Below are 12,414 nucleotides of genomic sequence, written 5' to 3'. Positions count from 1 at the left end.
GGACGAGGCAGGCAACAGCGCTTACAACGCTGGTTTCCCCGACAGCCAGGATCTCTTCATCACCGTCACGGAGATCCCCTACCAACCCTCCCCGGCCATTAACCCGGATCCTGATTCAGGGGAAGGATCACTCAGTAAGTGCTTTAACCATGTAAACTTTTATTCTTAATATAACAGGAATCTGAAGTATGTGAAAAGGAGGTCTCTCTATATATGGGGATAGAACAGAAATCCTCCTGGGAGATCTCCACGAAGCTCTCCTGGAGGTAATCGAAAAGCCTCCGCAGGAGGTTCCTGGGGAGAGCTGCCTTATTGGGTGCTCCGTGGCAGCACACTTTTCCGCGCGAGGCTTTCATGAGGTACTCAGGGAGCATTGCCTCCCCGAGCACGGCTGCATAGGGCCCTGGTTTGTGCTGGCTTTCACGCAGCATGCGCTCTCTATCTCCTTCAGTGACCGTCCTCAGGGTGATCTCGCTCGGAGAGTCCTGCATCTAATTAGGGGAATTACTGTAATGTTACGCCTGGTCCAGAGTATTTTTCAAAAAACTCCGGACAGACGGCATAGCACAGACTCAGCACACTGCTGCGTGACGAGCGTAACGGAAAGCCAAAGAATCAAATGGACGCTCATGGAGGGAGGGGGGACTGAGGACGCAAGGTATCCCACAGTTCCTGCTGTCTCCGAAAAGCATTTGCATTCTTGGCTGAGCTCCAAATGCTTCTAGGGTCAAACACAGTGTCCGCGGTGGGTCAGGGCATAGCTCGGCAATTTACGCACCCCCCCACACCCCCAGAAGTGAAAGGGAAAACAATCCTCTGTTGACTCTTTTACATGTCACCGTATCTTTACTGAATGCTGAAGATAGATGTGATGGTGCAGCACTGAACACCGACATCCTCACTCCCCCCGTGCTATGGATGGCTGATGGTACAATAAGACTGATATCCATTGTCATCATCAGCCTATTGGCACATGGGGCAGTGCAAAAGGACTGGTAACCATGCGTACTAGCATCAGTGAGGTCGATCAAGGGCGCCTGGCCCTAATTTTTCCTGGTAGATGGTGCAGTATGGCTGGTAACCGTCCTCATCATAGCAACAGGGGGCTGAGCTTCATCAGCCCCCACCCTTCATGTGTAAAGAAAAGATTCAATTGCCCCTGGACTAGCAGCAGGATGCTGGGCTCCTCTCCTCCACACTCCTTAATGTCCTATCTGGACTATCATAGCAACTGGAGGCTGCCTTCCACTCATTTCTCACTAACAAGGCACTGTGTCTTATTCCTGCATTCTTTATTACTTCATCATACAAGTGGGGGGACAATGCTATGGTAGCCCAGGAAGGCTGGGGAAGAATGGAATGAACAGGTGGGGTTGTTGCAGGAGCACCCCCTGTGAATAGCATTCAGCTCATAATCTATGCAGGATCTGACACAGAGCAGCTGTGCTCTCTGGTTCTCTGATACAGTGGTTCTCTAGTACACTTGCCCATATTCTAGGCAGGACTGATTCTATTTTTACATACCAAAAAGGAGGAATTGACTCAGGGAGTCATTCCCAATTTTGGCTTTTGCGCCCCTGGCTAAGACCAGCCAGGGGCACTTATGACAGCAGCAAATGTTGCAGTGCAAAAGGACTGGTAACCATGCCCATCTTATTACCAATTTATGGTATGGTAGATGGTATAGTATGGCTGGTAACCATCTCTGCTATCATGCAAAAGCATGCTGCTGTGTAGCGCTGCTGGACCGCCTCTGTCAGCGGCATCTAGTACACATACGGTGACAGGCACAAAAGGCAAAATAGGCTCCATGGTTTCCACGCTGTGGCGTCTGCCAGGGCAATCCAGGGAAAACAGGCTTGAAATGATTGTCTGCTGTAGCTTTCCCAGAGGAAGGGATGACTGACGACATTTACCCAGAACCACCCGCGAAAATGGTGTTTGCCCCATCAGGCACTGGGATCTCAACCCAGAATTCACAGAGACAGACTACACTGTGTTCATTGTTCGCCAAAATTTATCTTTGCAAGGAATTCACTCCCTTTTTCCCATCACACAGCTTCGACTGTCTCCAGACCTGCCACAGCATCCCCCTCACAGAGGCTGGCAAAGATTAGGCGGCGAAAGAAAAAGACAGGGGACGAGATGTTCGCTGAAGTTATGGGGTGCTCCTGAGACGAGGCGGACCAGCAGAGCCAGTGGAGGGAGACCGTCTCTCTGTACCAGCGCTCACACAGCGAACGGGAGGAGAGGTGGCGTGAGGAAGACAAGCAGTCGACTCAAACGCTGCTTGGACTAATGAGGGAGCAAACGGACATGCTCCTGCGCCTTGTGCATGTTCTGCAGGACCTCAGGCAGGAGGACAGAGCCCCCCTGCAGTGTATCTGCAACCGCCCTCCCCCGCCACAAAGTCCCATACCCCCCTCACCCAAAATAACCAGAAGGAGAGGCGCCAGAGGCCGTGTAAACTGTCACTGCACCCCAGCAGAGTGCTCAAGTACCGAAAAGCTCTCATAGCCTAATTTTTGAGAAGTCCTTTCCTTCCCGCCTCACCCAAGCCCCCATCCCAGTTTCATCCCCTAACTGTCTAGTTGATAATAAAAAATACTTTTCTGTTAATTACTTTTTCTGTCATGTTCTTTTAGAGGAGACTGTGTTTGAAGGGGGGAAGGGGGTTGGTAATTTGACAGGACAATCACTTTTACCAGGGTACAGACATGGGGGCAGGATCAGCAGCAGGTCACACACACACTGCAGTCAGTACGCACCCTGGTCAGTATGGGAGGTGGTTTGCAGGTTCTGTGTGGGTGGGGGGGTACGTGACTTTGTAGCGGGGGAGGGGGGTTACAGATCTCATGCAACGGTCCCTGTCCTGGACCACAGAGCCACGCAGCAGAGGAATCTGTATCCGTCCTCCCCCGCCAAAAGGCCACATAGCCCACGCACACAGAGTCCCAAAAAGGAGGGATGGCAGGCTCCGTTGAAACATCCAGTCCGGCACTGCAGACCGCTCTGGGAGCAGGAGCCTGTCATTCCTCGAGTTTACAGGCGGTCTTTACATCACCGCACACCCTACCCAGCACAGTCCGTGTCCCAATTTCAACCCTGTAACGCAAAGTCATCAATAAAGAAACCTTTGTAAAGTTACAGTGGAACATGTATTTTATTTTTATACGTGTGTTGGAAGTTGGGGAAGCGGGGTGGGCGGGGTATGTAACTGCAGATGCTAGTCAACAGTAACTTGGTAAAGAAACAGGGGCAGGTTCAGCTTCTCTGTAAAGAAACTGAACAGTCACAGGTCACGCTGCTCACTGCTCGCTGGTACTTGAAGAGTTCCTTGTCGCTGTGCAAGGCGCCTGCACAGAGCTTCACGAGCCAGGGCATTAGCGGGTAGGCTGGGTCCCCGACGATCACTATAGGCATCTGCACATCCCCAAGACTTATTTTGTGGTCTGGGAAGAAACTACCTTCCTGCAGGCGTCTAAACAGACCAGAGTTCCTGAAAACAAGCACGTCATGAACTTTGCCTGGCCACCTGACGTTGATGTTGGTAAAACGTCCCCCATGGTCCACCAGTGCTCGCAGCACCATTGAAAAGTAGCTCTATTTCTCAGCAGCTGACTGTGGAAGAGGTGGACGATAAGGTGCGAGGAGTTGACAACGGCCATAACTGCAGCGGGATCCGTGCTCAAAGTGCTGTGGCGCCCGCGCTGTCACTGAGCAGAAAAGTGCACGAACAGATTGCCCGCAGGCGCTTTCAGGGAGGGAGGGAGGGAGGGCGTGATTGACGGTTCAATGATTACAGTTACCCAAAACCACCCTCGACACATTTTTTCCCCCAGCAGGCATTGGGGGCTCTACCCAGCATTCCACTGGGCAGCGGGGAGTGCGGGAACTGTGGGATAGCTTCCCACAGTGCACCGCTTCCAAAGTCGACGCTGGCCCCGTTACTGTGGACTCAGACAGTCGAATTAGTGTATTTAGTGTGGATACACAAATTTGACTTCATAAGGTCGATTCCACAAATTCGAATTAAGTAGATTTGAAATAGTCTTGTAGTGTAGACGTACCCTTAGATAGACAGGTGCTGATCCTTGTAAATTCCACTTCCAGTTCATTCTCTCCTTGTTTCTTGGTTGTACCAAGCAGCAGCCCAGAAAGCAGCTATTTTGGGTGTGGTCATGATCCAAATGGGAGCGCATGATCCAAATGATAAATGAGGCTGTTTGTCAAAAGCTTTTAAGGAATGTCCTTGTGTTTTATGCTGGCAGGCCCAGTGGTCTGAAGTCAACAAGCAGAAGGTGGTGACAGAGGAGCTGTTTGCTGGTCTCTGCTGACAGTGAAGGGAGCTGACTGAGTGATCCAGCACCTCATTTGCATGTCAGTTGTGGATAGTTTGGGGACATTGGGGTGTAATCTGGCTCTGTTTTGTATTGGGGGCCAATACTTTAGAGACTACCTTACCAGGAACCACCTAGGCATGACCTGAACAGTGACTAGGTTCAGGGTGACCCTAATGGAGACTCAAGTTTGTTGAGGTTGGGTAAGAGACCTAGGAAAAACACAAACCCAGTGATGAGAGCGATTGTGTGTGCTTGGTTAGCTGTTGTGAAAATCTGCCTGTGGAGTAGGGAGTGTGGTGGGTTCTTTAGGCCACTGATTCTCTTGTATCTAAAAGGGTAGCGGTGACAATAGGGGCCTTTGGTGGGCAGTGTGGGGGGGCAAGGGGCAGACAGAGTCCAGCAGCAGTTCTGGTTACCTGGTCAGCAGTGGCCAGAGAAAAGAAATAGTTGACCCTCGTGCAGGACAGCAGCAGACCAAGAGCAGTTGTATGGACTATGGTAGGGCAGAGGAGTTTATGGCAGCTGTCTGTGCCAGCCTGAAGACTCTAGCAAGGCCTTCCTGCCTAGTTGTTGCAATCATTATGGAAGGACAGGTGGGAGTGCCCTAGAGCTGCCTAAGGAATGGGAACTGTGATTTTTCCTGGCACTCCTGGAGCCGCAGACTGTAAGTGGGGAATTTGGGGACCCATGAACTGGAGTGGGGGCACGAAGCTGAAAAAACTGCATCAGCCATTCGGAGACTGTGATTCATGCTCCCCGAGGTAGCAGGTGGTAGAAAGTGTTAAATTGCAAAGTTTGTACAAATTCACCCTGTCCTGTCCTTTTCCTTCCTCCAGTAAAGTTCTTCTGTTTAAACCTCTGTTGTACGTGCTTGCAAGCGGGCACAGATTTGCCTATCAAAGGTGTCCAGAGTGGATCTGGGTTCCTAGATTACTGAGTGGAGGCTAGAACCAAAATTAAGCAAGTGGTAGAGAATCCCCTAGATAGAAGGACCCGGCCCCTATTGCCAATGCTGTTGGCTGCAGGTTACATGCTTATGTCACTGCAGCTGCTAATGAACCAATTTCTGCCCACATTGAGGCAATCACAATTCTGGGACACCTGTGAAAAATGATTCTTCTGTGACATCACCAGGCATTAACATGGCCACAAATAAACCCAGCAAATGAAGACCAGAACTTGAACCCCCGGTTGTGCAATGAGTCAGGATCAGAGCCCTGTGCATGGCATGAGGAGCTCCTGGGGGAATGTGAGGCTGTCACGGTGCACAGGCTCTACTCTGGAACGGCTCGGAAAGGAGTAGAGACAGGCCTCTCTTGTAGTGTGGCACCCCTGAGGGCACAGCTCTCACCAGGGCAAGTCTCCTCAGCTTCAGCACCTCCTGGGTCTGACCTTGGAGCATTCAGCTCCCCTGCTCCATGTCATAAGCTCCCTGCAGTGAGTCCACCTGGATGGGACACCTGGGGAAGCCTTACATGCCCGCAAAGGGACTGTGCACTCCGACTCCGCAGTCAGCAGTGACCCCCAGCCAGCGTGGAAAACAGAAGGTTTATTAGATCTCAGGAACACAGCGTAGAACAGGGCTTCTTAGCACAGAAGGGTAGAAAGATTCAGCCAAGTCCATCTTGGGGAGGCCCTGAGCCCTGGGCTGTCCCCGAGTCCCACACCAGGAGACTGACTTGCTTCCGGCGGCCGACCCTCAGTCATGCCCAGTTGCCCCTCCTCCATCCTTTGTCTCTTTCCAGGCAAACCGGTCACCTAGCTGCCACCCCTGGCTTTGTTCTCCAACTCCTCCGGCTAGCTCTTGCATACGATGGGCCCTAGTCATCAGTTGCCAGGATACAGAGTGTCTGGCTGTTGTCTGGGCCCAGCAGCTAGACTGAAGCCACACCTGCCCGCTAGGGGTCTCTGCAAAGATCACACACCCTTATCCCACCACCTAGATACTTGTTCAATACAAAGGGGAAACAGACACCCACAGTGTTCATACAAAACATTAAGAAAATTCCCACTTTGTCATGGAGGTCTATTGTGTTTTCTGTCTGAGGATTGATGCTGGGTCTGCCCCATCTACACTAGAAGCTAAACATTTCTGACCCCAGATGAGGGGAGACTGGCAACCGTTATGAGCAGTGAGTCATTTCCCTAACGTGCACAGGAGGCAGATAGGCACCTGCATCTTGAACCGTGCCCTTATAGCCCCTCAGGAGTCAGCGAGATGTTCTGGTTTGGCAGATGCCCCTTGTCCAGGAACTCCCAGATTGCAGAGCATCCCATATTCATTAACACACATCCCTCAGTGCCATGGGAATCTGCATGGTGGTGGGCAGAACCTCAGGGAATGCAAAGGTTAAAGCCGGACTCTCATCCTTAAGTCAGTGTCCGACTGCCCCCACCCACACTGGGTTATCTGCCATGCCGAAGGCTGCTCCAGAGGCAGTGCAGTGTAGGAGCTGACACCCCCCCCCGCCCCCGCCCCAGGATATGCTCCTCTAGTGCATCCCAAGGCATTTTCGGTGCCTACCATGATGAAGGCCTGGGGCCTTCTCCCATCTCTTCTGGCAGCTCATATATTTCCAGCACCCCGTTCAGAGGGAGCTGGGTCAGCAAAGGCACAGAGAGGGGCCCCCTTATTCTGTCCATCCTCCTCATCCTATAGCACAAGGGTTGGTGGACGTTTGCCCTCAGACTCCGCTCTGGCAGAGATCCTGTGTTCCGATTCGCCTCGTGGGCTGAACCTCTTCCATATGCCACAGAGTCCCACGTACAGGCAATGGGGCATCCGCAGAGGAGGCACCTGCACATCAGGGGATGCAGAAGTTGAGCTGAATGTTCAACCTCCCCTCAGCCCTGAGACAATCCTACGGGGGGAGGGGCCCTGTCCAACCATCCCGACGGCGTGGGCTGGCAGCCCAGGGTCACTCCTCAGGGGGATGGGTAAATGAAGGGTTCGTTAACTCTTCTCACTGTCTGCCCTGCCAAACAAATACCCCTAGCGGGCGTGGCGCTTCTCGGTGTGTAAAGAACTGGCTTGTCTGCTGATGCCCAACGAACAAAGCAGAGTCCCTGGCCACAGAACACTGATCCCAGCAGTGTTAACATCCTGGCATTCGATAAAGTAGCAGGTTAAACACTCCCATCCTACCCACCTGTGCAGTCCCCTCGGCACTTCCTCTCCCCTGTTGGCTACTGCAGAACAGGGTCCCATAGCTGGGGTGCTGCTGCTGCCAGACTCATCCTTGCCCCTTGTCTAAGGGCCTGATCCAAATCTAGTGATGCTCAGTGGAAAGGCTCTTATTGACTTAAATGGGCTTTGGATCAGGTCCTCAGTGAGCATGTCCGTCCCTTCATCACTCTCTCTCTCTGAGCCTGGGATGGATCCCCGTGTGAGCCTGGGGCCTTTCTAATCAGTGTGCGGAGCCACGCCTGGGGCAGCCGTTGCTGTGTTTGGATCAGCCAATGAGTTCCTGGTGGGCAAGGGACTTAGCTTGCACCTGCTGAGTTAGCTGCGCCTTGAACCTATAGAGAAGCAGAACCTGGCTGGACACCTGGGAGAGGGGCTGGACACCCAGCCTCTCAGCCATGCTCAGTCTATCCCTTTATCCTGTCCACCCCCCCAGCAATCAGGATCCATTGGCCCCACCAGAAGAACCTCTCTGGAAATGCCATGAGCGCCCAAAGGAATGAAACACCCTTTGGGCTGATCCTTCTGGAGCTCGGGACCTTCATGAGCAGCTCCCATTCAGGGCAAGAGACAAGGAGCAATCACAGGCAGAGCAAAGTGACCGTGACACGGTGTTTATTCATATTGTTCCACCCAGCCCTGGCAAAGCTCCCCCGGCTAGACACTCATCAGGCTGTTGGATTCGGTTCCCACCCCAATGGCCCCTTGTGCTCTCAAGCGTCCCTCGGTCTGAGTAGGCTGCAGCATTTCCGTCCCCTGGGCCCAGGCTCTTTTTCTGTTAGCCCTTCACAGAAATGGGACCAGACGGCCCAGCACCCCTCACCCCCAGGACCAGTGCTGACCCCCCTCCCTGACTCCTAAGTAGCTTAGACACACCCTTTCCCAGACTGCCAAACTTGTGAGCACTCTGGTTTACAGTTCACCTCTTCAGGGGGTCGTGATAGTGAAGCAAACAGACACACGGGCTTTTCAAAAGCGTTTAAAACCAATCAGTCTTTACTGTAGCTAGTGCAAGAAATACACATATCTAGACAAAGCAATAAGAAATCTAGGCACATTTCCCTCCCTCACTTTCCTCACCATACTGATGTATGCTTTGGGTGAAGGTCAGAGTCCCTCAGCGGGTCCCTCAGGGGGTCCCCAATCCCCAATCCTGCACATGGCTTCTCTTCTGAACCAGGCAATCTCTCTCTCTCTCTTCTGCAGTCAGTGTCCTCATCTCTCTATCTCTAAAATGGCCACTGACAAACCCTCCCTTTTTCAACCTCCCATCCCCTTTGCCAGGTGAAACCCTGGCAGCCTCATCAGGTGCTCAGAGTCCCTCACCAGGTGATCTATTGCTTAGTGACGTCCCCACAGAAGTCACACTTGAAACATGGGTGTGCCCTGGGCAGCAGCCATCTCCGTGTTCAGGGGGATTCCATTTGAATGGACGCCCATCAAAGTTAGACAACCTCAGGTAGTATCCCTGAGCCACCAACCCTTGGACTTTAGTCCAAGATGGTGGTACAGAGGCAGCAGGAAGGCAATAAAACAGCTGTAGAATCAAAATGATGTTTTCAGCCAGATACCGATACATGCAGAGAGTTCATCTCACAACAAATTCATAACCTGGAAATCGATTCCCCAGATTGTCACACATTCCCCAAATTGTCGAGGTCAGGGTGCATACCGAGGAAGAGGAGTTAGTGAGCAAAACCCGGCAGTTAGCCAGGTCATTTTGGAGCACAGGTGCCTGGCAATATTAATGGAGGAGTTTGAATTTGATTAATTGATAGTTAATTTGTCTTATTTCCATTGGAATAAAGGTGAACGATTCAAATATCAGCAGGGATCAGCGAGAGTCCAGAGCTGCATGGAACAATCCCCTGCCTTCCATGGGAGTATCTCTGCACAGGGAACTGGCTGGGGAATGAGTTAGACAGGGATAGTCCTACATTCGTGCTACTATTATTTCTCCAGGCCATTGAATTTTTACTCAGCATATTTACAGGGAAAGTGGGGAGGCCGAAAGGCATCCCCAACACTAATTCTTTACAGAAGAGAAAATAACACTCACAGGTAACACTGCAGGAAACTTGCCACCAAAACTGAAATTACATGTCAGAGGCAAATTTAGAACAAAGCAAATCAGATCATAATGAATCTGTTCCTGATCCCATTTAAGTCAACAAGATTTTCCAAGGCGATTCTACTGGGAGCAGGTTGGGCCCCATGTGACCAGGGGCGGCTCTACCTTTTTGGCCGCCCCAAGCAATCATGCGCGGGAGGCGCCCCGGAGCCGCGGGAGCAGCGGACCTCCCGCGGGCATGACTGCGGAGGGTCCGCTGGTCGCGCGGCTCGGCTGGACCTCCCGCAGCTGCGGACGGTTCCCAGGTCCGGCGGCTCTGCTTGAGCTGCCGCAGGCATGCCTGCGGGAGGTCCAGCCGAGCCGCGGGACCAGCGAACCGTCCGCAGCCATGCCTGCGGGAGGTCCACTGGAGCCGCGGGACGAGCGCCCCCTCCGCAGTCATGCCTGCGGCAGGTCCGGTCATCCCGGGGCTCCGGTGGACCTCCCGCAGGCATGACTGCGGCAGGTCCGCCGGCCCAGCCTGCCGCCCCCCCGGGAAAGGGCCGCCCCACGCGCGTGCTTGCCGCGCTGGGGTCTGAAGCCGGCCCTGCATGTGACTCATTGTTGCTCTTTACAACTGCACATAACCCTGGGGATCCACTCTAGGGAAGGACTCTGCTCTGGGTGGGGGTGGGGAAGAATTAGCAAGGGACCTACCAGGTCCTTTCCCATTCTAAGTTCTTTGATTCTGGGATCTAGGTAAATCTCCATCCTAAGAACAGGGTCTCCAGGACTGGGTGATGTAGGGAATTAAGTGACAGTGTTCATTGGCTCTGCACTGGTTGTCTCTCCATCTTCTCTGGAATCTGTCTTCTCTTCAAAAACCCTCTGGAGTGCGACCTTGATGGAGCCACGGAATTGCCGCTTCCCATAGCTCCCAACTAGAAAGTAAATAAATGGGTTGATGCCACTGCTTGCAGAGGCCAGCATGTGAAATATCTCACTGGAATCGAATATGTTATGATAAAGGAGGAAGATCTGGACACTATGAGGGACAGTGAAGAGGAGGAAGAAGAGGACAGTGAGCAGGATAACAGCATAGAGCTTTCCTGGCTGATGTTGCTGTGAGCTATGTCGGACCTTGATGAACAGGGTCAGACTGGACAGAGCCATGATGGGAGCGAATATCAGGACATTCAGAAAACAGGTGGGTAGCAAGGATATGATACAGTGTTCACCTGGAAGAACAAGACAAAAAACACCCACTGGACAGGAGAGTAGCATGGAGAGAGCCCAGAGCAGGGCACAGACAATGGCAGACATGTGTTCTGGCCGGTGGCATTGGTACCAGAAGGGATAGAGGACGGAGAGACACCTCTCAGTACTGATGGCCGTCAGGAGGTACAGGCTGGTGCTGTACGTCAACAGACACAGCAAGTTAAATAACAGGAATATGTAAATAAAAACATTATTCACACAAAATGGATATTCCATCACACAAGCTATGAGATAAGCAGTCGAGCAGAGGAGGAAGAAAGTGTCAGAGACGGCCAGGTTGAGAATGTAGACAGTGAAGGGGTTCCTCTTAATGTGGAAGCTGAGGAACCAGAGCACGATCCCGTTCCCCACCAGCCCGAACAGACAGATGAGCCAAGTGATGCCGTAGATGGTCCCTGGTGGTGCATCACACAGTACGCATTCAGTCATGTTTTCTGCTCCAGGATCTAGGCCAAATGATGCTGGGGGAAGAGACACTGTGCTCAGGTCAGCCATCATGAAACCTCTGCTGTAGGATGCCGGTCTCTCCCTCTCCCCCTCTCTCACACACACCTGTAAGCAGAGAGCAGATAGAGGGGAATCAGTGACTCGGACATCCCCAGCACTGGGTTTCACCGATTGTTCCAGTTCCTCCTCAGCCCCCTGGCCAGGTAGAGCCAGATCCCAATGAGTGGAAGTGAGAAATATCCAGAGAGATAATGGCCATGGGGGATGCTAGGGACAGGGAGAGACCTGGAAAGAGACTGATGAGTGGGGAGCATCCTGGTCTGACAGCAAGTGACAGGGACTGAATTAAACATAGGGGCTGAGCTGGGCAGACAGACAAGGACAGAGAAACAGAAATTGGACAGGATGTTGCCCATGTAGGGACAAGGAACAGCACTGGGGATGGGGTGGGGATGGGGGAAATGGATAGTGTGAGAGAGAGAGAACAACCATTTCTAATTAATGGTGGCAAAGAGCTTTGAATCCATCCAGCAGTTCCCTACCTTCTTTCCTCCCTGGGGCCTGAACCGACTATTTACAGGAGCCGGGCTGGGCTGAATCCACTTCAGAATCTCGGTTTCTCGCGGTCACTAACTGCAATTTCCCAGATTGGATCTCTTGGGAAACTTTTCCAAGTAATAATCTGTTATCGAGACATGGAGAATGTCCCTGCCAGTCCCTGTGGAGTATCTGACACCCAGCACCTCCCAAGTGTAGGCAGAGAAATATCTTGCCCACCCTGCATGGTGGGACACAGAGATCACAGCGTCTGGAGGTCTCGTGAGCACTGGGTGGTTTGATAACATCAGGTAGTGACAGGGCTCTGCACAGTGCTCCTGCTTTCCTAAATGTAAAGGAAATGACGTGCCTAAGATTAAATTGCATGAGTTAGATGTGGTAGAAAGATGCGTTTATGGTGAAGAGAAATATGGGATGGGGGGGAGGATCAAAAATTTCCAATCTATATTCTTTGTTCTTGAGAAATTAGGTTTTTGTATCAATCAATATTTTTGCAAAAAAATGTCCAATTTCCTTGCATTTTTTATTGTTTGTTAGATAACTAAACACCACAG

The 12,414-nt window shown here is 52.0% G+C and overlaps 1 protein-coding gene across 1 annotated transcript; it reads right to left on the bottom strand.

The window, feature by feature from the left end:
• Positions 1-10,276: 10,276 nt before the first annotated feature.
• LOC123370500 (mas-related G-protein coupled receptor member H-like) lies at positions 10,277-11,368 on the bottom strand. The gene has a single exon (XM_045017121.1). The coding sequence runs from the start codon at positions 11,351-11,353 to the stop codon at positions 10,388-10,390; it is 966 nt and encodes a 321-aa protein (XP_044873056.1). The 5' UTR covers positions 11,354-11,368; the 3' UTR covers positions 10,277-10,387.
• Positions 11,369-12,414: the final 1,046 nt, after the last annotated feature.

This window comes from Mauremys mutica, chromosome 4, assembly GCF_020497125.1.
Source record: "Mauremys mutica isolate MM-2020 ecotype Southern chromosome 4, ASM2049712v1, whole genome shotgun sequence".
NCBI lineage: Eukaryota > Metazoa > Chordata > Testudines > Geoemydidae > Mauremys > Mauremys mutica.
The sequence above is the reverse complement of the archived record's forward strand: the minus strand, read 5'-3'. Positions and strand labels throughout refer to the sequence as shown.

Excerpts from the sequence above, each read along its gene's own strand:
- LOC123370500 (XM_045017121.1), bottom strand. The coding sequence starts at position 11,353 with ATGATGGCTGACCTGAGCACAGTGTCTCTTCCCCCAGCATCATTTGGC.